Here is a 26,581-nt window from a genome sequence, read left to right on the forward strand (position 1 = left end):
CGACAATCTCATTATTTTACACTTCCCTTATCACTCTTATAAGACTTTAATATAGCCTTTAGATCTACAAGCGCATTATGAACGCCACGGTCGTATCGTAAGCTCCTTCATACGTCTTTTCGCCCGGCATCCTTATTCATTATGACTCTTAATGACCCTTCTACAGCCTTTAGCTCTACAAGCGCATTATTAACCCCTTTATATTGCTTCAGGTATTACAACGCGACGTGGAATGCCACGGTCGGATCGTGAGCTCCGTGGTGCGCCTGTGCGGCGGAGGCGACGCTGCGCGCGCGCTGGAAAGACGCTGGCACCTGCTGTACTTGAGGGCCATTGAGTGGCAGTGCCATCTGGAGGCGTGTCTTGCCAGGATCGATAATCAGGTGGGTGATCATCGCAGTCATCATCATCTCAGCCATAGGACCACCACTGCTGAACATAGGCCTCCCCCAATGCTTTCCATGTTACCCGGTTGGTAGCGGCCTGTGTCCAGCGCTTTCCTACTACCTTTATGATGTCTACGGTCGTCCTTGTGGGTGAACGTCCCACTCTGCGTTTCGCAGTATCAGTTTAGAAATATTAAACGCTTAGTTAAGCACACGAATTATAATTTATGCCAGACAACACGCAAAAATCATCATAATTTTGAACGACAGAACTCAATGTACCTATTTCACACCATCACCAGAAATTGTGCATTGCAATAAGTAGGTAGTTTATTAGGTACCTATACAATTTAAACACAAAAAGTGAAAGATACAAAATGTTGACCACTTAGCTGTGCATTAAAAAAAAGCACGAAATAAATACTGTAAAGTTACAGGACATCGCATGAAACATTATTTCTAAAAGCAGCTGTATTTGATCGGCCGATATCATATCATAGACAAATCTGATAGACAATCGACTAAACGAGTTGTACATTTATTGGGAAAATATAAAATTCCCAATTACCAGTCGTATAAAATTGCAAATATTCCCCTCATTTCAACGAATGTAATCGAAGGTCATTGTTCATTTTATGGCGCGTTCTGGGAAGCATTTTCCCATAATTCTAACCGACAATGGCACAATCAACCACCCGCTGCTGTGGTGTTTGCAAACATGCCCCTTAGCGGTTAAATTGTCAACTGTCCCCTAGTGCTTAGGAAATTACTGTGTAACATAAAATTGGCAAAGGGTTGCATATAAAAGCGAATTTCTGGGCGTTGTCTAGTCAGTTTGATTTGTTTTAATTCCAAGGCTGGAAATAGATAATAAGTAATACGGATTCCAAGCAACTAATCGTGATGAGTTCAGTTTGGTAATTTTATTGGGAAGAAGGCACTGCTTTATTGTTGCATAATATACTGCACTATTATTTCTTGCCTTACGTAAATATTTAAGGATTGTAGGATGTAATTTTAGAAGCTTCATTTAGTTACATTTTCTTTTTAGTTTCGTTTTCTTCACTTTCTTCTTGCCAACCCTAGTCAATGGTACAATAATAATTTTATTTCACCCTTTTCTTATTCCCACTTTAACCGTTTAAATTATAACGACCGCTACACAAGTGCGGGCAAATAGAAAGGGTTGGCCACGTGTCTCTTAAATTATACCATTCAATGGTGTGGTCTTTGTTTTTGATTTGTGGTCGCTAGGAAACAATTTGGCCTATAATAATATTCGAAATGTTTACTTTGGGATCGCCCGGACCGGCCTCTCGCATTTGAGGGTTAATTTATTCTTATTAGATGACGTTTAGTTGATATAAATTAGTTTATGAATGGATTCTGATCGCTATAAATTTTGTACTGGGTTTATTTATGTAATAAAATTGAATTAAGGACGGTGATTGAATTTAGTCTAAAATTACATTTGTTTGTCTTGGCTGCATTCGATTTTATTATCTACACAAACATTCCCACATTGGTCCATGACATGCCCACACTTTGTGGATCAATAAATTAAGAATTCGCGTGCTAAAATTACTGTTAGTTTAATTTGTAATCTAGTCATTATTTTTCACCTTTGTCTCTTCTACTAATTTAAAGAGATACTCTTACAAAAGTGTCACAATAAATAACATAAAATTAGAACTGCATAATTTTTTCACACGGCACGGCAATGCAGGTCAGGTTTCCAATGCAGGAGCAAAACCGTCTAAAATTTACTAGATGCTAATGGAGAATCTGGCCTATAGGTACTTCTCATTCCCCGTTGGTGGTGTTACAATTTAGTCTATCTTGCATATTGCCAGGTAGCTAAATAGGGCCTGTCTTTATTAGGCAGTCTTATCGATAAAAGCGAAAGGTCACTGATTGACTGACTCACTCATCACGAAATCTCAGGAACTACAAGTGCTAGGAGTCTCAAATTTTGCATGGTTTCATGTTCATGTTCCTTTTAGAACGTATGTGCTCACTAAGACGGGACTTTGCAAAATTCAACCTCTAAGGGGCTAAAACGGTAACGTACGTAGTCGCGGGCGGCCGCTAGTGAAGATAATATGTGTGTTTTCATTTCAACAACCATTTGTCCATAATTCCAGGGTGGGGCGTCAGTGGAAGCGGCGAGCGACAGCGACGACGAGCCCGCTCTGAAGCAGCCCCGGCTCAGCAGGCGAGGCTCCCCGCGACGACAGCGGACACCCGTCAACAGGAGGAGGCAGCGCTCGGAGGACAGCCGGCAATCCGCCTCTGAGGTAAACACACTTATTTTTTTGCGAATAGGTTTTTTTTAAAAGGAGTATTTCGTTTCAGCCGAATGACGTGACTGCTGGACAAAGGCCTCCCTCCCCCATGGATATCCACAATGACCGGTCCTGCGCCGCCCGCATCCAGGTATCTCCCAAAGGCCAAAAGGACACTTATTACATATTAAAGGGGAAAAGGGGGTTTATGAAGGTACCTAACTGAGTTTTTTGCGCTGCTCTTTTTTCAGCATTGGCCCATTTATGGTCTCGAAGCAGTGGTAGGGTTGAAGTAATATTGGGACGTGTAAAAGCGCTTTTGAAAGCCTATTTGCAGAAAACAAACTACTTTTCTGACTTTTAGCTTTTTAAAGCCTTTCACGCCTTTATTCGGTTTTGGGATTCACAGAAATAACATAAGAAATATCATAATTTACCAATGTGTACACTTCTTTTGCCATTTATAACTCTGATATAAACTACGAAACGAAACTCCAACCAAAGTAATCAGTTATTTACTAACGCTCAACACCAAAACGTTTAATTTTAGAGTGCACTTCAATCAAGTTCGATCCTAGAACGTTCCACTTCCAAGGCCACCTTAATTTGACTGAGAAAAGTCTAGAGGTATTGAGCAGGCGGTTAACGCACGATTATTGAACATTTTCCAGTTTCCACTGAAATTTTTCAATGTCTCGCACTGCGTTGTCTTCCTTTAGTAATCTTTACTTCTAAAATACCACTTCTTCGTGCTTTTTTATTAAAATTTATCGCAATTTCTTCCAGGAGGAACAAGAATATGTGCTGACCTACACCTGGCGCGGCTTCGGCTCGGACTGTGAATCGGAGGTGGCTCGCTACCACGACCACAACATGGCGGACGAGCGGCGAGTGCCTTGCGCGCGCGATATGGCTTCCCCGCACACGGACCAGACCGTCCCCGGGGCGTTGGACCAGATGGATGGTACGTTTCATCATCATCATCATCATCTCAGCCATAGGACGTCCATTGCTGAATATAGGCCTCCCCCAATGATTTCCACTACGATCATGCTGGTCGTAACAGAGGGAGCTTAATATTCAAATCAAGTTGTTTGCTTATCGATGACCTTTCCCCTGGGACAAATTTGATCTTCACTGGTTGGGTTTTTATTAGCCGTCAAGCCAGTCCTGGATCGGTCAATAGGCCGTATAGGCCGCGGCCTAGGGGCGGCAGATTTCAGATGACGCTTACTCGATTTCAGAAGATAAAAGTTAAATAAAGATCCAACCCCACCCTAGCCTACGGGCGGCAAAACTGTAAATCCGCCACTGCGTCAAGTTGTAGATCCTGACTACACAGAAGTTGCAGTCTCGTAACACAACTTAACAAAAAACTAATGAGCAGCAAGTGCGATGTAAAATTAACATGATTCACTCTAAACTAAGAGTTTCCAAAACTCCCACGGCCATCATCTATACAAGTCGCAATGCATAATTAATTATAGTTATGGTAACACGGTAGAAACGCACAACTTGTAATAACTGCCCTCGTTACATTTCCATAAAGAACGCTTGTCAATGAATAAACAAAGCGTCCACTTTCCATTTTCTCATAAAAGAAAATATTCAACGGCTCTCGCCGACGATTTGAATTTAAAAACAATGGCATGTTGATTGATTCCAATACTGGAAGTATTGTGAAATCCAAACAAACAAATACCGTATTTGCCGTTCAATGAATAACGATTAGTTTGACTTTTGCAGGCATCGAACTGAGCACGACGATCAACATAGAGGAAAAGCTGAAAACGCCACCGACCGTCATCAAAAGAAAGAAACCAGTGGACTCATCGAAATTCAACCAATCCGACAGAAAATCTAAGAACTGTGCAACTTTCTACTTCAGACACCACGATACGGACTCTGACAGACAAATGATTGAAACCGACGAGAAATCTCAAGAAGAATCATCAGAAGAAGACGAATGGACTTACGTTGGTGCTCCTAAAATTGCGAATGAAGATTCTACGGATATAATGACGTCATCAGTGGAGATACAATGCGAATTACCTTTGGATGAAAAGAAAGATACCGCGTCTCCAAAGCCGAAATTGGAATCGTCTACGCCAGATTTACTTCGTGTGGAAAATACCAGATGTAAAGATATTGAAAGATTGGTCATACAGGCTGAGGAATTGGTGCAGAAGCAAGCTCAACAAATGGCGAAGAAGAAAGGATCAAGGACGTTTAAACCGCTCATGTTTGAAGAGGAAGGCAAGAATATAAACAGGAACAAAATGTCGCGGATAAAAGAATGGCTCAATCAAAGCTCAGATGGCAAAAACGATAGTAATCAGGTAAGAACTTATTAACTTTAAAATAAAGTAGTAGTATTTGAGTAGTAGAATCAAAACTTTTTGTTTGATCGATCAAAAACACGCTGTATAATTTTGTGAGTTAACACATCACTGCGAAACAAAACTCCAAATAAAAAGGAAAGGGACCTATTACAAAATAATTATTTTATGTACATAACACCTATTTTAGCATCACTAAGCTAGGTAAAGACAATAACTTTCTATTGTTATAACTCATGTTATCAAGATTATGCATCTATCGAACGCATTCTTACTAAAATCTTTGGAATTTTAACTGCAGCTAAACTGGCATCTTAATTGTTAATAAATAAGTGCTATTTTGCTACAAAAATTTAATTTGATTTAGTAGCGATTGCAAGCACAACATTATTTTGTGAAAGGTAAACTGTTGGTGGGAGCGACTTTAAATTTAGTTTGTGAAAAAACCTCGTCATACTAAATACGTATTTAATTTTATTTTGCTATTTTTGTGAGTGGAAATCGCAATATTTAATACAGGAAATTACAAGTTGTTCAACGGACGTTATAAACCTAAGGTATAAATAAATAAAGGTATTATAGTAATAGGAAGAAAATACGATCAACAGTACTTTACATTTTTTAAGTTTAAATTTTTTTAGCGTTAAGAGTTGCATCTAAAACTAATTAAATTTTTTAACCGTAACAGCGTATTACGTTTTATATTATCTGTGGTATGACTTAAAAATATCGACGGGTGTCCATTTTTTTTTGCAATATAATACCTTCATCATCATCATAATTTCAGCCATAGGACGTCCACTGCTGAATATAGACCTCCCCCAATGCTTTCCATGTTGATCGATTGGACCGACGACATCGTAAAGGTAGCGGGGAAGCGCTGGATATAATACCGTATTACAAATAAGAGTGTTTACGTTCATCTGCCCTCCGTACTAATTTTATGTGCTTTCTAGGGCACGGAAAGTTATGATGCATCTGGCGAATACACAACAGAGAGTGAAGTTGACACCTCGCTGACGTCAGAGGAACGGAACCTGCACTCCTCAATGGATATGAGCACGTCAACCTGCACTGTCACTCCTACGCACCACGCCAAGGTAAATACAATCTTGTGTGCTTGTGTTAAGTGTTGTTTTCGCTTATTGTGCTGTTTTTTTTTTTGTTTCTGTGTGTAAAAAGTTGACGATATTAACGTTTTTTGTTTTGACCACACTTAACATTCTCAAAAACTGTTTTTTTAGTTATTTGGAATCGAATCTTATTGTATTTTATTTTATTGAAACAAAGTAAAAATACGAGTAGTCTGGAAGGTTCCACTAACATTTTATAACCTAAATATTTCTGATAACCGATATCAGGGCATATCAAAGTAATAAAATAATTTGCATGCAATGTATTTTGCTGATATAAGGTATAACATACAATAAATCATTCAAATCAATCTCTAATCTAAATAAAACACTAAATCATCCCAATCATTAGAATCTCACATTTTCACGTATTTAAACAACAACAAGATTATGACTCTTAACAACTAGTACTGCTGGTACATGTATAAGTCTTCTTATACATATGTACACAGCTGGGCATTAACTCGAGGTGGCCATAGGAATTTCTAAACGAAACGGTGGAAACTTAACGAGTTTGGGTTTGCTGGATTTGTCTTTGCGAGCACTTTGGTGCTAAATTGTATTGTAATTGAACCAAGGCTCTGAGATTGAGATACCTACTACTAAAAAAAAGTGTAAACAAAATAAAATTATGATAACAAACTTTTTTAAAAACAAGCTTTTATTCTGAAATGAAGTTGTACTAAAACGAAAAAAATAATTGTACTTATGCAAGGTTCAAATAATTTCGAAAGCTTGTAGCGCAAACATAAAAGAGGAATATAAATTCCATGCGCGATACAAGCTTTCGAAATTATTTGAACCTTGCATGCAATTATTTTTTTCGTTTTATTATCACGAGTTAACGGATTAACGATTAACCTTAACTTGCGTTAAATCTTGCGAAATGTAACGTTTTAACGTTTAACGAAGTTATTTTTTTTTATTAACGGTTTAACGATTAACGAAGTTAACTATTTGATTAACGGTGCCCAGCTATGCATATGTATACCTACGCGCATAATACAACCAAAACATAAAACTTCTTACATTTAATACCTTTCTCCCACATTACACGTACAAAACTACAAACCATTATGTGTATAACACCAAGCTTGCGCTTAACTCCAAAGGTACAACTGCGAAAGAAGCGGGGCGGCAACAGCGCGCGCCCGTGGTCGGTGTCCTGTCTCTCTCAGCTGAGCGGGGCGGTGGCTTCTCTCGTGGCCACGCCCACAGCGGGCGACGTTGCCGCTATGTCGCACAACATGTCGATATCGGAGTCAGCGCTCAATACGTTGGCGTCGCCGCAAAGGGTGACGCCGGCTAATTCGAACTCGAAATTGAGAGGCAGTTCGACTACAGTGCAGGTGGGTGTTAACGGTGTGGTTAATTTTGGTGGTGGTACCAGTTAATGTCAATATGCAATAGATTATTAACTCTTAGTTTTTGGATTGCTGGTGTGGCCGACGTCTCGCCAAATGTTGTATGAGAAGCTCTGTACTCGAATTTCGAGCATTCTTTAAGTCCTTCTAGTCGTAAGTTCAGAGGATAGATAAAAATATTGGTACAGACATCCGAGATATTGCGAGCAAGAAACAATTGGCCTTAAATTAGGTGTAGTGTTTCTTTTATTATATTAATAAATCGTTCTACTATCTATACATGCATGTCGACCATAATCTGGCATATCATCATTATTTCAGCCACAGGGCGTCCACTGAACATAGGCCTCCCCCAATGATCCACATCTCCCGGTTAGTAGCGCCCATATCGAAATTAAATGAAACATTTTATTCATTACATAGGCCCCTTCCAGGGCACTTACACACGTCCCGAATATAACTTGCCCTACCACTACTTTGGGACAAAATATGGGCTGGTAATGAGAAGAAGTGGCGGAAGAAACTCGAGTCACCTTTGTCATCCAATCTGGCCCATGTCAACGTAAAAATTGTTAAAATCTGCTGACCCAATCCACTATTGTAATTTCATTTCAATTATAGTAGTACTTTAATATACAGTATTTTGGTCGTTGTAATACCACAGAATAATAATAAGTACTAGGTACGTACAGAAGTTTTACTTCGCGAAGGTATTTAAAAAATGTATGTGTAATTTAGCCTGTCTCAAAAGTCAAGCACCATTTTGTTGACAAACGTCAGTGATCGGCACTGCGCCGAAGCTATAGGGCTGACTTCGGTAAAATGATGTGACGTGAGGTGCCAAACTGCGGAAAATGGCGGAGGAAATACATGATTTAGCATGAATTATCATGAATAATATTAACTACTTATTTACCTCTCAGTGTCTTGAGGCAACTTAAAAAAGTACATTCTGTGTTTTTATTATTATTTTGGCAGTTAAATACTGCACAGTATTTAGTACACAATTTTCTTTATTTTCTTCCATCATACACAAGAATACGCGTGCGTGAGTCAATGTTCGCTCGTATGTGAGACCTTGTCGAATAGTATCCTGTAGGTGGGCCACCGTGCGTGTTTTGTTTTCGATGTAAACTCGCGGAGATGAACAGGCCTGGTAATACTACTTGATACTAAGACTTACCAATAAATTACTTTCCCAGGGCCACGTATCCAGCACAAACACAATGACAGAAGCCTGCACATCCTGCGTCGAAACCTCCGACAAGCAGTGCTGGCTGCGACGCAAGCGACTCAAGCTGCGACGTCACAACAACTCAGCCAGAAGGGAGCGCCTGGTCAAAAGCCAGTCCTTCTGTGGACGACTCAGTCCCGAGATAGAGGATAAGCACGAGAGAAGTGCTGCCAGCGACCCCGCTACTAGCAGGAAGGGACGGTATGTAATAAATAAGCTGTGACGTCACAACAACACAGCTAAAGCCCGGTCGCCGAGCACGTAGAATTTCGTCCAATGACCCCAAACTACCCATCCTTATCGCTCGCGCGTAATTATGTTGCTGTCGCGCTCGCACACTCACTGCGGCCGCCCGTCGCACAGTCGCGACAGCAATATAATTATGCGCGAGCGATAAGGATGGGTAGCTTGGGGTCATTGGACGAAATTCTACGTGCTCGGCGACCGGACTATAGAAGGGAGCGCCTGGTCAAGAGCCAGTCCTTCTGTGGACGACTCAGTCCCGAGATCGAGGATAAGCACGAGAGAAGTGCTGCCAGCGACCCTGCTACTAGCAGGAAGGGACGGTATGTATTCAATAAAGCTGTGACGTTACAAAAACACAGCTAAAGCCCCGTCGCCGAGCACGTAGAATTTCGTCCAATGACCCCAAGCTACCCATCCTTATCGCTCGCGCGTAATTATGTTGCTGTCACGCTCGCACACTCACTGCGGCCGCCCGTCGTACAGTCGCGACAGCAATATAATTACGCGCGAGGGATAGGAATGGGTAGCTTGGGATCATTAGACGAAATTCTACGTGCTCGGCGACCGGACTATAGAAGGGAGCGCCTGGTCAAGAGTCAATCCTTCTGTGGACGACTCAGTCCCAAGATAGAGGATAAGCACGAGAGAAGTGCTGCCAGCGACCCCGCTACAAGCAGGAAGGGACGGTATGTATTCAATAAAGCTGTGACGTTACAAAAACACAGCTAAAGCCCCGTCGCCGAGCACGTAGAATTTCGTCCAATGACCCCAAGCTACCCATCCTTATCGCTCGCCCGTAATTATGTTGCTGTCACGCTCGCAAACTCACTGCGGCCGCCCGTCGCACAGTCGTAAGCATGAGAGAAGTGCTGCCAGCGACCCCGCTACTAGCAGGAAGGGACGGTATGTAATAAATGAAGCTGTGACGTCACAACAACTCAGCCAGAAGGGAGCGCCTGGTCAAGAGCCAGTCCTTCTGTGGGCGACTCAGTCCTGAGATAGAGGATAAGCATGAAAGAAGTGCAGCCAGCGACCCCGCTACTAGCAGGAAGGGACGGTATGTATTAAATAAAGCTGTGACGTCACAACAACACAGCTAAAGCCCGGTCACCGAGCACGTAGAATTTCGTCCAATGACCCCAAGCTACCCATCCTTATCGCTCGCGCGTAATTATGTTGCTGTCGGGCTCGCACACTCACTGCGGCCGTCCGTCGCACAGTCGCGACAGCAATATAATTATGCGCGAGCGATAAGGATGGGTAGCTTGGGGTCATTAGACGAAATTCTACGTGCTCGGCGACCGGACTATAGAAGGGAGCGCCTGGTCAAAAGTCAATCCTTCTGTGGACGACTCAGTCCTGAGATAGAGGATAAGCACGAGAGAAGTGCTGTCAGCGACCCCGCTACTAGCAGGAAGGGACGGTATGTAGTAAATAAATGAATAAATTAGCTGTGACGTCACAACAACTCAGCCAGAAGGGAGCGCCTGGTCAAGAGCCAGTCCTTCTGTGGACGACTCAGTCCTGAGATAGAGGATAAGCACGAGAGAAGTGCAGCCAGCGACTCCGCTACTAGCAGGAAGGGACGGTATGTACTAAATAAATGAATAAATAAGCTATGACGTCACTCAGCCAGAAGGGAGCGCCTGGTCAAGAGGCAGTCCTTCTGTGGACGACTCAGTCCCGAGATAGAGGATACCCCGCTACTAGTAGAAAGGGGCTGTCCGCGGTATGTACTTAAAGACCTTTAAGCCCGGCTCAGGACGAGGCACTGACGTGGTTACGGTTTGATGTAAAATATACGAGAAGTGCCCTGCAATTTGGCGATTGTCGCTATGTCTGAACCAGGCCTTATAGTACCAGATTTGCTTGTATTGTTACGTCCAGAAAGTCCAAACTCATAAAAACTGTCACCACTCTATTTAGATTTGTAAGGCAATAGTAGCGCCATCTATTGCGTTCTGGAGTAGGTAATTAGCACTTATTGTGCACTTTTTTTTAAAGAATATAAATAATTTGAATTGCATATGAGCACAATTTGTAGGCTCCAAGCTAAACAAAATTTCTACTTCTGTTAGGAATTCGTTCACAGCAATACTTAGCCCACAACTCTGTTTTCAAACTATACCATATCCCCAACAATCTATCACTAACTAACTAACGAACAACACAATTCTTCATCAGGTTCGACACAACCTCAACATCGGGCAACGACAGCGACGAAGACCTGCGCAAAAGCATAGAGAAGACCCACATCTCCACACGAGACCAAGACAGTGCCATTCCAGAACAGAACGAGCAAGAAACTGTGGCCCCAAGCTTCAAACTAGGCCCGGCAGGGGGCGCAGTCAGGCCCCGTATAGCAAGAAGTACGGAGAGGGAAAGATCCTTCTTAGCGCTGAGTTTGGGAGACCCGAATCAACTGTGGGATCTGAGTATGGATAAGGACTCAGATGTGGATAAGAGTGTGACGGCTGGGACGGAGGAACACAGCTCGTTTTCGGAGCAGGCCTGGGACTTTTACCAGGTAAAAATAATTTAGAATACTTTTGCATTGTAAATTTGATGGTTATTTTGATCAATAATTTTAGTTTTCCTTGCTTCTATGCAAAAACATTGTAACCTTTACTTTCATAAAGACGTTAATAACCTTTTCTAACCTAAATATTTTAAAGTTGGCAACAGGGATTTTGTCTCATCCAGTACCTAGGCTTCGGCACAGCCGTGTACACTGTACAATTTAAATATATGTACCCACCATTGAGACCACAAATCCTTGAACCATGCTTGATGAAAGCAACAATCACTCACCTCCCCTTCCTTTCCAGGAAAAGTACAACTCCGAGCCGTACTCCGAAGCCCCGGACTCCGACGCCGCGCGCCGCTTACTCGAGTTCGGCGACGACTACCGCGCCTTCCTGGACTCGCAGTCCGACTGCTGCTCAAGCCTGTCCGCTCAGCCCGAGCGAGCCAGCCCCTCCCGTCGCCGGCCCTCCGCCTCCCGCGAGAGAAGCCTCCCCCGCCACAAACGCCCCACTAAGGAGGGAAGGTCCCCCGACGAACCCCCACGAAAACCCAAAAAGTCAATGTCCAGCGCCGAACGCAAAAAATCACTACTCGACAGCCTCGAGCGCTCCCGAAACAACACCAGCATCGAAAGCAACGATGGCGTACGACGCCGCAAAACGGACCCCAAAAACAACAAGCGCTCGCCCGAATTCGATTTGCTCAACGTCCAAGCTCTCAGCCGGAGGCGACACAGCTCAAACCTAACCAGCGATGAAATCAACAGCTCGTTAGAATACACCGAAGTCAACAACCGCCCTGACATCTTAGACTCTTTAAATCGAAGACGGCGAACCGAAAAAGACGGCGAGAGCGAACTCCAAAAGATCGCATTATCCGAATTGCGACGGCGCTCGACCGAAAGCGCGGACTCTGAAGACGAATCGTCCAGCCCGAAGAAGCACAGCCACCGCACCTGGGGGGAGGACTCCGATTCGGAGTCCGAGGAAGTCCGGTCTCTAGTCCGTCGCTCGAGCACGCAGCTGGAAGCGGTCGAGGCTCTCATGGCGCGCCAAGACGCGTCGCCAGACCTGCTCCGAGCATTCGACTACGTAAGGAACAAATTCGATACCGATTACAGTAGTAGTTTCACGGACAGCGATGATGACGTCGCGTCGTGCGTCACCCGGCGCCCCGCATGCTTCAGGGCCAGGCTGTGTCTAGCACTAGCCGCCTTCTCGATACTTGTAATAGTCTACATACATTTACAATGACACTTGGCTTGGGCTTGTGTGATATTTATTATTATGTATGTAAGTATACGTATAAAATTCGCTGCGATCGTCAGACTACGTGAGAATGTGGTTAAAAGTCGAATGAATGACGCGTCGTTATAGAAAAAATTGTATATGTGCAAACTACACTACAACGAAATTGTACAAATTGTATTATTTATATTTAAATTGTTAATATAATCGTAATAACTACTATGAGTTAAGTTAATTAACGGTTAAGTTGGTTGAAGTCTGACAATCGCAGCCTACGTGCCCATCAGAAAATAATTCTACTAACATACTTAGTATACATTTATTATTCCATTTATAATAACTTCTAATACAGGCTCACTTAAGATCAGTTTAACTGGCAAAAGTGAGGCATATATCTTATCATTCCTATGGTCACGTATTTGGTTTTTTTTTTCAACTAACACCCCGTTTGTCGTGTGTTTTGTGATTGTAGTTTTTTTACTAACTGCCTGTTTTGTTTTTCTTTATTTTTTAATATTTTCGCCTCTATCCGGTGGTGATAACTTGGTGCTAGGGCAAGTCTAACTAGAAAATGCTTAAATTAAATAATAACTTATACGCTTATGTACTGTGGTGCAAAGGTACAGAAAGTTTCGGTCAGGAATCATTCCGAGTTACCTGTGGCATACGACGATTAAAAAGTAAAATGTCCGTTTGACGGCTGTCACATTGACGTTTTCGTTAACGTTCAGAAATGTGAGGCGATGGCAAGGTTACGAATTATGAGCGGATAATTTATTTAATTTATGATCTAAGTACCTCAAATAGAAACGAGATTTCTTGTCATTGAGTGATAATAGTTATACGTTTAATTAGCTCTGTCAATAATCTATTTTTGTGTTATATCTACTAGATTTCTCGCATAATATTTACTTTGTAAATGTAATTTGACTGAACTCCTCAATCTCTCACAGTATAACTGTATGTACTTACTTTGTTTATAGGGATAGGTTGTTAATTGATCTTATTCTTATACAAAATGTTAAAGTAAAAGTGCTGTTTGTATAAATATTTAGAAGAATAAACGTGTCAGTTTGGAAATTATAAATGGAGTTTCAGTCAATTAACACCCTTCTCTATTAACTCAAAGATTCAACAAATAGTGCTCATAGGATATTAGGATAAACGAATATTAACTTTATTGTCTGTAGCAATAAGATGTTTTTCCAAATTCTAAATTCTCGTACATGTTTGGGCCTATTCTCTTCTCGCTTTCTAATATGTGTTTGGCGATTAATTTCCGTTAAGCTTGAGTTTTCATAGAATAAAGTTATGTAAGTTGATTGACGATTGTACAGATTAGTTAGCTAAAAGTTCTGAAAATAAAATAACAAATCTGGCATGGATTGTAAAGATAATATGTGCATGCGCATAAAAAGAAGTGAAATGTTTTATTTTTGAACAAAGTGAGTAAATACTGATTTTCGTGTGCTCTATTTTGTTGAACTTGTAGGCATAATGTCGCCAAAGCAGGAGTGGTAGGCAGAAAAGAAAAAAAGGAAGAAAAAAATTTTTCAAATTCAAAATTGGAATTCAAAACTTTTATTTTTTTTGGATTTGGAACTTTACGCTTTTGTCATTAGACCTATTCTTGCTTTGGCTTGGAGTGTATTAGGACAACTGTTTTGTTTTACGCAGACGGAGATCGTGACGAAGTGCCGCGAAAACATCAATTTGCTGGACGCAGCATTGGCTGGTGGGGCCCTGTCGCCAGGGTTGCAAAGGGACGTGAGAGGTAAGTTATTGTGTGTCTTATTTTGAATAGATTTAGATCGAGTTTTGATTAATTTAACTGGAAAAACTATTAGGCTTATTAATTCGGTAGATACAGCTGCTACTTGAGATATTGGTCTCAAAAGACCCAACAAGATAACGACGTGATAAAACTGGATTAACTGGATCTGTTGTAAATGTTAACTCGACATTTATTCACACCCTAACGGCCGAATACTGAAACGCCATTTAAATATTTGACGGCTTCTCAAATAGTTAAGCAGCTCCTAAACTTACATTTCGCATACTCAAAACAATATCTGAGCAGTTCTCAATTTTTAAGCACCTCTCAAATTAAGTTGCACTCAAACGCCACTTAAATGAATTTTCGCATACTGAAACGCCATTCAACGCTAAGCATTACTCAAACAACTGTCAAAACGTCTTAAGCAGCTGTTAAATTTGAGAGTGCTTGCGCGGTATCTTAAATCCTATTCTTATACCTAAATCGACCTAAATAGTGGTAAATAATGTGTGTCATCGTTATCATTTCTTTCGAGCCTCGAGGAAATACCTAGATCTAATCGCAGGAACGCAATAAGGCTGAACGCTATTGAAAAATATTATTATAATGACATGCAATTCCGAGCAAGGTTCCGCGTTCCTAAAGAAACGGTGTTGTTTCTGGATTCATAATTTGGAAGCTCTTTGAAACCCCTCACCAAATGCCATACAACCAGTGGACCAAATACTTATTATAACCCTACTGTTCTACGCAACGGGAAGTTATGAACGTGTACTAGGTGATATCTTCCACACCTAACAGCCAGCTGTGCATCGTATAGTGCACGAAGTAACAACCAAAATAGCTGCTATGAAATCGCTTTACATAAACATGCCTATTTTTGAGGATTAAGGGGACATCGCATAGCAGCATTTCCAAGAGTTGTTGATTTGTCAATTTGATGCTCTGTCAGTCAACAATGATATTATGTCAATAGGCTAGTTGCCTAAAAAAATTTTTTTAGTCCGTAATGTTTAATATCAAAAAATATTGGACACGTATATTTTTATTTGTCAATCTAACAAATAATTACATAGTTATGGTGCGTTGAAGTTGCGCACGACGTCACAACTGTTANAACATAGTTTCAAAAGGTAATAATATGTGCTCGTGATTCGTTGAAGGAATCAATTTGAAAACTGACGAACCTTTTCATTCCGTGACTGTACTATATCTTTCCTGCTACTTCTGTGTTTATTAATCTTACTTTTTGCTCATTGAGTATCAATGTGTTTTGCAAATAAACCATATATCTATCTATCTATCGATAAGAAAACATATTCAACGAACTTTAGAAAACCACTTTCAAACCAGATATTGGGGCACCTTCGCCTAACTTAATTTAATCACCTCTATTTCTAGGATTTATTGTTTTCTGGTTATGAATGTTTTCATATTATTTTGGAAAATGTTGCATTGCTAATAAAAACATAACAACAATACGATACTAGAAATCGTAGATCATACGTATTTCGAGTAACTGAAGGAGCTCTCTTTCCCTTGAGTTCCTCTTGACTCTACATTCATTCATAATAATAATTATACTTTCTTTTTGTCTGAAACTTGCTAATGTTCGCAATTAAATATTTAATTAATAAGAATAAATTCATTGTCATTTTGTAGTGTTCATAAAAAATTATATAAGCCCAATTATATCATTTTATGTTGCAAACTTATACGAGTTAGCGTATAAAATGTAATTCTGTAAAATAAACTACGTAGTAAATAAGCTAATGTTGAACTATTATTTCTAATTACTAAAATAAACGATTTTGATTGCGGCGAGTTATGTCGTCCTTTAATACAAAATTATCCTTATTAGTCATCATAACATTAAAATTTAATAGTACTACTTGTAAAATGACACACTCCAATTACTGATAGGTAGTTTTGTTTAATCCAAAGGACAATGCCCATTTTACTATGGGAGTCTGTACCATGTTGCATCAACCTGAATTTACTCTCAAAAGTCTAGTTTTTATTTACCTTTTCGCTACCAACATGTTTTTATTNATATTCTCAAAATACATTTTAGATGTATCTATGTTGGTGTTTTTTAAAGAATTTATGTAATACAAATTAGTAACGGAACTCCTTGTTTGTTATGCTTATGTACGAGTGCTTCACCACAATAGTCTATCGGAGACGGGGTTCGAACCCGTGTTCCTCGAATCTCCGTCAGACACTGTTGTGTTATTGTTATCTGTTGTCACCTCCATGATGATCCATATTGACTACCGCCTCTCTTTATATCTTAATCTATACTAATAATATTATAACGAGGTAAAGATTGTGTTTGTATCTTTGTTAAATTGTAAGGGGTAAATCTCGGGAATTCGGGATCAACTGAACCGATTTTAAAAATTCTTTCGCCAATAGAAAGTCACATTATTGCTGAGTGTCATAGGTTATACAGGGTGGAAACGATAAGTGATCTCACTCGATTATTTCTAAACTACACAATATATCAAAGAACTAGTTACTGATCCTGAAAGTACTTCATGAGCTCTATCAAACGGTATTAATAATAGGTTACATAATAAACTGGATCTATCCGAAAATTCAATGTTTCCAGCTTCCATACATTTGGTAAAGTCACATTATTTTAAAAACTACACATGATATCCTAAAACTGATTACTGATTCTAAAAGTGCTTCACTAGCTCTATCCAATGGTATCAATGATGGAAGAAGGAAACATTGAATTTTTGATAGATCCAGTTTATTCTGTAACCTATTATTGGTACCGTTTGAAAGAGCTCATGAAGCACTTTCAGGATCAGTAACCAGATTTTCAATATCTTGTATAGTTTAGAAATAATTGAGTGAGATCACTTAACGTTTCCACCCTGTATAAAAAAACGAATAATTCCACACGGGCGAAGCCGCGGGCGGAAAGCTAGTCGTCATAGAAAATGAAACGTCTTATCGAAATACCTGACTGAAAGAACGTACGAGAATATTCGATCCGCCTAAACTTGTAGTTAAAATACCGGCGTACATTCGTATGTGGCCATCACTTATTCCATTCGGTAACGCACGGGCGGCGGAGCGTGGCGCTTTGCTCTTAGTTGTATCTTCGGCTTGTGCCTGGACTGTCTCTGAATAGCTGTTGTAGGTACTTTATTTCGTTCAATGCTACGAGTACGTTTGTCCGCCTCAGAGGTTGGTTAAGCGTTTCCCGAAAAAGCTCTACATTTATAGAAGTTGAAGTCTTTTTTCAAAGTTTCATGGTTGAATCACTGTAATTGTCCAATGCCGTAGTTCTAGGAATTCTGTACCACTTTTAGTTGATATAAAAGTTTACTATACAGGTTGTTTGGGAGATATGAAGTAGGTATACGACTGAACGATAAAGAAAGAAGCGGCGCTCATTTCCACCAAACTGACTAAACAATTTTCATCGGCTTTAAATAGAGAGAAGTTCAGGTTCCTGAAAAAGCTTAAAATCGAAGTAATCACGAATCAACGAATGCTAGGTAGGTATATTGCGTAGCCCTAAGTAGAGGGCTTTTCAAGCAAATAAAATTGCTTACGATATTTTAACTTAGCACGGTAGGTGTTTTATCACGAAACTTAGCGTTCGCCAGTAGATACGTTTCCGTTGTGTGCTAATTTTATAAGTGAGTGCTTGCGTAGACGTACGAACGGGCGCGGCTATCTACATCTCTGCCGTCTATNTCTGTGCGCCGGAGCGCGACGCGTTACGTTCACTTCGCGTCGCACGCGCAACCCCTATGAGCTAACCTGTTTGCAATTAATAAAATAAATTCATTAATATACATTTCCCATTTGCTATTATTGTTTACATTATTGGTTTATTTGATAAATAATTTAATAATATCTAAGTAGGTATCTTGAACTTCGAATTTTTTTCAAAACAATTTAAGGAAAGAATTTTTTGTGATTTTCATGAGGCTTTAAACCATCTTTTACTAAATAACTTTTCTCATGTTGTGTGGGTGGAACTCAGGCAACTTTTTAGGATATAATGTAGAGTACATTACTATTTATCTATCCCTCTAGGATGAAGTAGGTACATGTACTAAACTTATTATGAGCAGTTTATTGTACCTACCTTAAGCCAAGTAGATAATACAAAGATAGTATCCAACCATTCATCAGCCTACCTACATAAACAGCATGCTGCACACAACATGTGTAATTGGTATCCTACAAGGCATATCCCTTAAAGTGAATGGCCACAGAGTAATTATTAGATTTTATCAATCAACCAGTGGTAGTTTGAACATCCTTTACTGCTTCCGTAGGTACAATATCTAATAAACAATGAATAGTATATGTATGTATGTAACTATGTACTCGCACTTACCTACTCATCATATCCGCTATGGAGATGCAACATCTTGCATTGTTATACAGGGTGTCCCAAAATTAGCACTTCACTCTAACACCTAGAATGAGTAGACGAGCGCATCGAACAAGTCTATTAAGTCCATTTAAAAAAAATAACTATTTATCAGTCATATTTCAAAACTCATCAAACTTTTCTATGGACAATAATAACCAAATTGTTCATAACTCATATGAAACTTTTCTATAGCCTTGTTCGATGTGTCTTAGGCCCAGCTACCACCAGTGTCAGTGTGACGAATCAAAGAATAGATACATATGTACATGTTGTCCCAAAATTCTTCATGAAGATTTCTTCGAAAGATTTAATTTATTTTTGGTTTGGTTTTAAAACCTTTTCTGCACGAAAACATAAAGCAACCCGTAGTTATCAAACACAAAGTTGAAAACTACCGTAAATACAAGAAGAATTTGATTGGGTTGCCTTTAACTCTCCATTTAAATTTAAAAGGATACCTTATCATCGTGTTGCTAAACTTGTGATGAAACATTGAAAAATAGTTGAAAGGGAAATTGGTGGTTTGTTACGGCAAACGATAGGTATAAGCGGTATTGCATAGATACGGGGAATGATAAGATGGACAACAATGCGTGTGTATGTAACACCGCCAAGTTGCGCTATACAGACCCTTTTACACTAGACGTTATGGGTTCCTTGACTAATATTTTTTAGGCTGCACTCTTTTGGTACCTTTTTTTTTCAATAAATCTGTCGTTAAACCGTTGCGTTGCATGTTGAAGTGAAGTCTTCTTCAGAAGACATTTAGAAATCAAGATTGCCGTATCACCGCCTTAAGATTTATTTTTATTTCGCTGTGAGACTTGCTTGGCGTTTTGCACAGCTATTACTTTATCTGACACGTATCATCAGCTCTACTTTTATAAGTTGGTGCAAAAATACCTACATTATTCGGCTTTTTGGGATATATGTGCAAGCGTCCTAAGACGCTTGGCCAGTGGGGCGGCGCGGGCGCAGCGCGGTCAGTCTAGGCGCGAACTCGGGCTACTCTACCAGCTTGCTTTGTATCGCACGCGCCGAAAACCATAATGGCCCAAGAACATGCAAGTGGTCACGACGAGGATAAAAGATTACACCCGGTTTATGTGGTTATTGAACTATTGCAAGTCTACTGACTTGATGTGATGACTAATGGTTTACATAATATTTAGTTTTGGGTTTAAAAACTTTGTGTTTTGGTGAGTTCGGGAAGCAATTTATGGTGTTGTGGAACTGTGATACACAAATGTGACTGTGGTTAGCGTATCATAAACGAAATCGTGATAATAGATTGTATGATTTAAAGTGAGTGTTTTTTTTTTAATAATAACGGTAATGTAACGGTTTCCAAGGAAATTCATGAAGCTTTCATTAAACTATCAAAAATTTAATATGCTGAATTGCTGATCTAGCATTTTCTCGCGGCAAAATGCCGGACTCATAAAATATAGTCTTTCAATCCCTCCCTTTTTTTGCGTCGGGAAATGCTTTGCGCATGCCCACTGGCTGATGGGGACAGTCAACCCTTTTCACCCTCTATAAGGGCTGAATTTCGAAAAAACATTCATTCATCATCATCGTCTTGAAAGTACCACTGTGAAAAAAAATAGTTTCCCAGGACCAAGGTTTAGGCTGGCCGTAGATGAGTTCGTTCGCTCGTTTCAACCAAATGACGTCCACTGCTGGTCAAAGGCCTCCTCCAAGGTTTTCCACATGCACTGTCCTGCGCTGCCCGCATCCAGGCTCTTCCCGCGACCTTTACCAGATCGTCGGTCCACCTAGTAGGAGGCCTGCTCACGCTACGTCTTCCAGCCCGTGGTCGCCACTCGAGAACTTTTCTGCCGCAACGGCCATCGTCTCTACGAGCTATGTGCTCCGCCCACTGCCACTTGATTTTAGCAATTCTGCGATGAGTTAGGCCTTCTCTTTTTATAGATTTGAATAAGCGAAAGAGGTTAACAACTTAAGTTAACTTGAACTACATGTAATGTAGTGTAGTACAGTAAGACGTAAATAGGCTGAAAAGAGCGACTGTTCCAATGGTTCATGCCCGTGATAATTGCGGGGTTGTTAATTTGATAAGTGACATGTTGTCACTGGATGTAGAGTAACTTGTTACAACTATGTGTGATGCGTGACATCGCTTAAACGTGGGTTGCGGCACTTTGTTGCTATCAAGAACGTGAACAAAACAATAAGTATAGCCTACATATAATTGTAAAAAAAGAATGAGGAATCATCATAATTCTACTTTTTTATTGGATACCATCGCAAAAAACAATAGAATTATTTGGGGCTAACAATGTTAGTATAGCGGTTTTCAAACTTTAAATTGGGCAGCATTTAATGCCAGTCACGATTCGGTACTGAATCGTTTTGTAGTTTTTATTTTCATTGACACAAAACAATAACAATTCTAAAAGTAATGATGATCCTTTAATATGCTTTATTATTATAATCAACAAAAGGGCATTTTTTATTTGACCATCCAATGGTTGTAAAAAACCATTGACAAAAGATCTGCTCTGAAAGAGCTTGCAATAAAAATATCAAAGTTTACGATTTTTCGGCTGTCAAATTTAGTGGAAAAGTGTAGGTAATTAGTAGAACAATCATGAAGTCATCTCCGTATAGTATGTTTACTTATGCATACCTGCGTTTATGCGTCAACTAGATGTTAAAGTAGAAGCTTAATTAAGTTTGAGGCGAGGTAAAGCCATATTTCAGAGTAATATTTAAACTATTCTAATTAACAATGACGCAAATTACCTGACCCCAAAATTAGCAAAACTATGGCACCAGCTAACGGATAGTACTTGAATAGACATAAGTATCTACATACATATACTCGTACATAAACGGCCATGACTCCATGAAGCCTATGTGTGTTTTGTTATTCTTGCTTTCTCAACACCGGACTTATTAAAAGTAATTGCAAAGTAATATGCTTTTCAAACTCTTAATTTCGTCAGTCACGGTGGCTGGGCTTGTGGGCCACGGATTAACATATGGCCAGTCTCGTCCGGGAGCGGTGCGATGCTTCGAAACCCTATTGTTAAATAAAACTTATGCAATTGTTTCTAGCGGAGCAAAGTATATCAACTTTAGACGAATACATTTCCAATTTATTACGAATTGTTTCAACAGCTTGGTAATAGCTAGCAAACTTAGCAGAACTTGTTTGATGATGAACTTCCATATAAATGTTTATTCTATGCAGGGGTTCGAGCACACTACATAGTTTAGTTAGAACAAGCTCTGAAATAGTGCGCCCAATCAGTTTACCCTAGTTTTAAATTGGTTGCTATGTTTACCAAAATGAAAAACTGAACTCTCAAAAATTACGTATAAAATACTTGGTTTCTACACGGTTCTAACTAAAATAACTACTGTTTTTTGTTCATCACAAAATCAATAAAACTAACGAAGCAATCATTAGCAGCCAAAATGCTGAAATATCTTTTTTGTGAATAAGGGAATATATTAAACGCTTTAACCATTAATAAATCGGTCTAAAGGATTTTAATTCATTTTAATGTTTTAGTAGCACCGTACTGATTCAAATATTTTCGCCAATTCGGAAACGTAAAGCCAATTAAAATCCTATGAAAGTATTTCAATTAACTCAACCGTTTGTATTAAGTACTTGAGTCATCGGGAAGCGCTTGTTTCCTGACTTATGGTATTTTAGATGATATGCAAGGTCAGATAAGGTGTTTCCTTGTTCCGTATAATAACTAAATCCTTTGATAATTTATTTACAGGTTGGAGGAACTACGACTGAGTGACAACGAGCTTCGGTCACTCGATTGTGTGTTGAGGCTTCCCCGCCTCAGAACCCTTGTTGCTGGCAATAACTTAATCAGTAGTTTTGCAGTAAGTACCTAGTTTATAAATAAATAAATTCTTTCTTTGTTATTGCCGGTTGCTAACATAAATTTGTGTGTGTGATTTTCAGTTGAGTAACTCACAAATGGCGCCGGACGAAGAACAGAAGACGGAATATCGGGCACCACTCACAAGCGTTGATCTCAGGCACAACAGGCTCAAGGGAAGCATCATTCTAGGAAACTACGAAGTAAGTTACCTAAATGTATTTTGATGGAAAACTGTACAATGATACGACACGGTCTCTTCTTATTTGATTACCACTAGTGTTTTAAGTTTTTTTGTTTGGTTCTTCCAAATCATTTTAATACCAAAGGAAAATGTACATTATAACGCATACTTATACACACACATCTGCTGTATTTCATTTAAATCAATCAGTACTCAAATCATTCTCAGTATAGTGCACGCATATTTGCGCATATCAGTTTTGAAGATTAATTTTAAAAATCATTTTGCTCGCGCTTCTCCGTCTTGTACCTACTACATACCTACACATAGCTCATATCCATTGAGATGTACAGTACAGTTCCTTAAATGAAACTTCTTCACAGCTTTAAGTATAGTTTCTAGCTTCGTTCAGAGTATTTTTCACCACATTTATTATTCTAGTACAAAAGACATCAACGTTTTACGTCAAGTCAATTACTTACTAAATCCAAATAGGTGTAGGTACACAAAGTGTTTAATAAAATTTCTCCTGTTAAGTAGAATTTAATATCGTTTCAGCATCTAGTATCACTGGATGTATCCCACAATGCAGTGGAAGTGCTGGTGGTATCAGCTCTGCGAGGGCTCCGAGAGCTTTACGCTGCGAACAACGCGCTGCAGCATCTGTCCCTGCACGGGGCTTGTCTTAGGACCCTGAAGGCTCCACACAATCGTAAGTCGACCACATAATAAGTAGATAGGTAGGTATTAGGATTCACGACTTCGCGTAGATAACTCACTATGAATAAATGTTCTGATGAAAATGTAACGATGACATAACGACTCTACAAACTCTACACTTATGATATTACTGTATGTGTCTCAGAAATCTTAATTATATAATTTGTATTTATAACTTACAACTACGCCTATTTCTGGCCGTGCTATACAAGTGATTCAATGTGCTAGTAAAGTTAGCGCAAACAACTTGACTATTTGTGTTAAACGAATGTTTCCTTTATGGTTCATCGTTAAAAATTTGATGAAATGAAAAACAAGTGTTTTTAAACGCATAGTATGTGCATTTCACTTGTACATGATCCTAACATATCCATATTAATCTATTACAGAACTCGAGAGCCTCACAACGACGGTACCGCCTATTAATTTAGTTGAAATCGACGTGTCGCACAACAAACTTACGGCGTTACCACAATGGTTGAGTGGCTGCTCAGACCTTACGACGCTTCTTGCCAGCAATAACCAACTCACCGCTCTACCTGACCACTTATTCTGCAGTGAACTATCAAGCCTGTCAAAGTTACACCTAGCTCATAACAAAATTTCAAACATACCCTCAATGCCAAGGTTAAGAGCCCCATTAAAAGAACTTTTACTTCACGATAATTGTATACAATCTATACCAGAAAACTTCTTCTCAGTCTGTGACAGATTATCCATACTCAACCTATCAAACAATAGATTAAGCCGTTTACCAGTTGCGAGAGGCGCGTCATCGTATTCCTTAGAACGCCTTTATTTAACAGCCAATTGTTTAACCGATGACGTAGCTGAAGTCATCACAGCTTTTCGTGGTCTCAAGATCTTACACATTGCATATAACTGCCTCACCATATTACCAGATAGTTGCATAAACTTTTGGCCAGATATTGAAGAACTTGTTATATCTGGAAACTCGTTTTCTCGACTCCCTGAAAGTCTGCCGCAGTTAAACCACATAAGAGTTGTACGAGCACACTCAAATAGATTACGCTCAGTGCCAATGTTTGCTTGCAGCGCTTCTGTAAAAATATTAGATTTCGCGCACAACGAACTCGACAGTATAGATTTAAGACTGCTTGCCCCAAAACAGTTGAAGTTCTTAGATATTTCGTGTAACAAAAAGTTACAAGTAGACCCCACTCAATTTAATGCATACAGGTGTCAACGGCCGCTTAGTTTAGTAGATGTGACTGGAAAGAATTCTTTACCTTGGACACAGAAAAGCGGCTACCATGAAGAAATGACTGGGGGTACTCCGTGGGCGACGGGATTCTCAGAGTGCCCTAACAAATCACTCCAGCTTTGTTGTGCGCAAATCAGACTCCCGTCATTCTGCAACAAAGAGGGCTTTTTCGCTCTTATCGATGGTGAAACTGATATGGAAGTACCAAAGATATTGCAATCAAGTTTACCGGGCTTACTTCTAGAAGAAAAGTCCATCAAAGAGACTGTTAATGAATATATGAAATACGTTGTACTCTCAGCTCATAGAGAATTGAAGGAAAAAGGCCAGAGGAAAGGTGCTTGTCTTATTATGTGCCACTTGTCTCCTATGAACCCACCAGAAAATGGTTTTGGCCATGTCGCCAGACGGTACACCTTGAGGCTGGCAAACGTAGGCGATACAAAAGCTGTATTGAGTAGACGGAATGGGCCTTTGAGTTTGGGAATCGAAAATAATAAACGTCTTGGATATTCCACGCGGTATCCTAGCACGGTGCCAGATCCAGATGTCGTCCAGACAGTTATAAAGGAAGATGACGAATTCCTTATAATGGGCAATGGTAGATTCTGGAACGCAATGAGTATAGACGCAGCTGTGTCTGAAGTCAGAGCTGAACGAAACCCTGTTCTTGCAGCGAAGAGATTACAAGATCTAGCGCAAAGCTATGGCGTCGAAGATTGCATATCAGTGATGATTATTCGCTTTGACACCAACAGGTCGGATGTTGACTTGCTAATGCGCGAGTTGAGGCAGACAATAACCAATGGCAATAAATCTGTATGCAGACCAGATTGCTGCTGTTCTCGGCTAGACGCGTGTTGTCACTCAGCTTCTCCTCCAAAACCTAGCAGTGACCGTTCTTCTCCTAGTGGACAGAGCGATCGCCCGCCGAAGTGAGGCGATCAGCCATCAACATTATGCCAGCGTTCGTTCGCAGAACAGACCATCAGAACGAAGGAGCTGTCGAGGAGGTGTTGCGAGAGCAATACGAGTGCGTGTTGAAGAAGATAAAGAAGATGATACTAGGTTAGAAGAACTCCCCAACTCAGAAGAACAGTTCAAATGCTGGGAGTATATGCTAGAGCAAAATACACAAATGCTCTTTGACAAGGAACTTGACAATTTGTCGAAAGGTATCAAGTCTAATGTAAGCAGTTTGAGGAATTTAAAGGGCTTATCGGGAAGCAGTCCTCAGCTACATTTGACAGGAAAGCAATCTAAAGGTGTACCGTTTTTGTCCAAGCACTTTGGTAGTGCGAGGTCTTTTGGAACGACACTAAAACCAGATTTCAGATTTGGATCTGGCAGGTTACCCAATGGAGGACCAAACGCTGCGTACTTTGGTTCCTTACAAAGGCTTATGCCATATCATTTGGAGTACGACTTCGCTGTAATACAAGAAAAAAGTACACATTCTGAGGACTCACTAGACCTTGAAGGCCGCATGCAACAGTACTGGGGAGTTGCCACAACAGAACTGTAAATAGTAAGTTAGTTTTGATGAATTCTGTAAATAAAACTTCCACTAAATTAGCATAGTATGTATAATTATTTATATACCATTCATCTGTCGACTAGATCTTTTGC

At 40.0% G+C, this 26,581-nt stretch overlaps 2 protein-coding genes across 2 annotated transcripts; both read left to right on the plus strand.

The window, feature by feature from the left end:
- The first annotated feature begins 77 nt into the window (after positions 1-77).
- LOC114354498 (uncharacterized) lies at positions 78-13,800 on the plus strand. The gene is made up of 10 exons (XM_028306897.1): positions 78-92; positions 213-383; positions 2,531-2,683; positions 3,458-3,635; positions 4,418-5,010; positions 5,967-6,110; positions 7,256-7,492; positions 8,710-8,942; positions 11,172-11,514; positions 11,816-13,800. Exons 1-10 carry the CDS (start codon positions 78-80, stop codon positions 12,764-12,766), a joined length of 3,018 nt encoding a protein of 1,005 aa, XP_028162698.1. The 3' UTR covers positions 12,767-13,800.
- On the plus strand, positions 13,363-26,525 carry Phlpp (PH domain leucine-rich repeat protein phosphatase). The gene is given in 8 exon segments (XM_028306956.1): positions 13,363-13,380; positions 14,438-14,534; positions 22,033-22,099; positions 22,713-22,824; positions 22,907-23,026; positions 23,566-23,719; positions 24,117-25,885; positions 25,887-26,525. Coding segments are annotated over 8 exon segments (2,928 nt in total). The 3' UTR covers positions 26,478-26,525.
- Positions 26,526-26,581: the final 56 nt, after the last annotated feature.

This window comes from Ostrinia furnacalis, unplaced genomic scaffold (assembly GCF_004193835.3).
Source record: "Ostrinia furnacalis isolate ACB-3 unplaced genomic scaffold, ASM419383v2 OfSCF2054, whole genome shotgun sequence".
Classification (NCBI taxonomy): Eukaryota; Metazoa; Arthropoda; class Insecta; order Lepidoptera; family Crambidae; genus Ostrinia; species Ostrinia furnacalis.

Coding starts and splice junctions, on each gene's coding strand:
- LOC114354498 (XM_028306897.1), top strand. Junction 384..2,530: donor TTGCCAGGATCGATAATCAG/GTGGGTGATCAT, acceptor CCATAATTCCAG/GGTGGGGCGTCAGTGGAAGC. Junction 8,943..11,171: donor GCTACTAGCAGGAAGGGACG/GTATGTAATAAA, acceptor ATTCTTCATCAG/GTTCGACACAACCTCAACAT.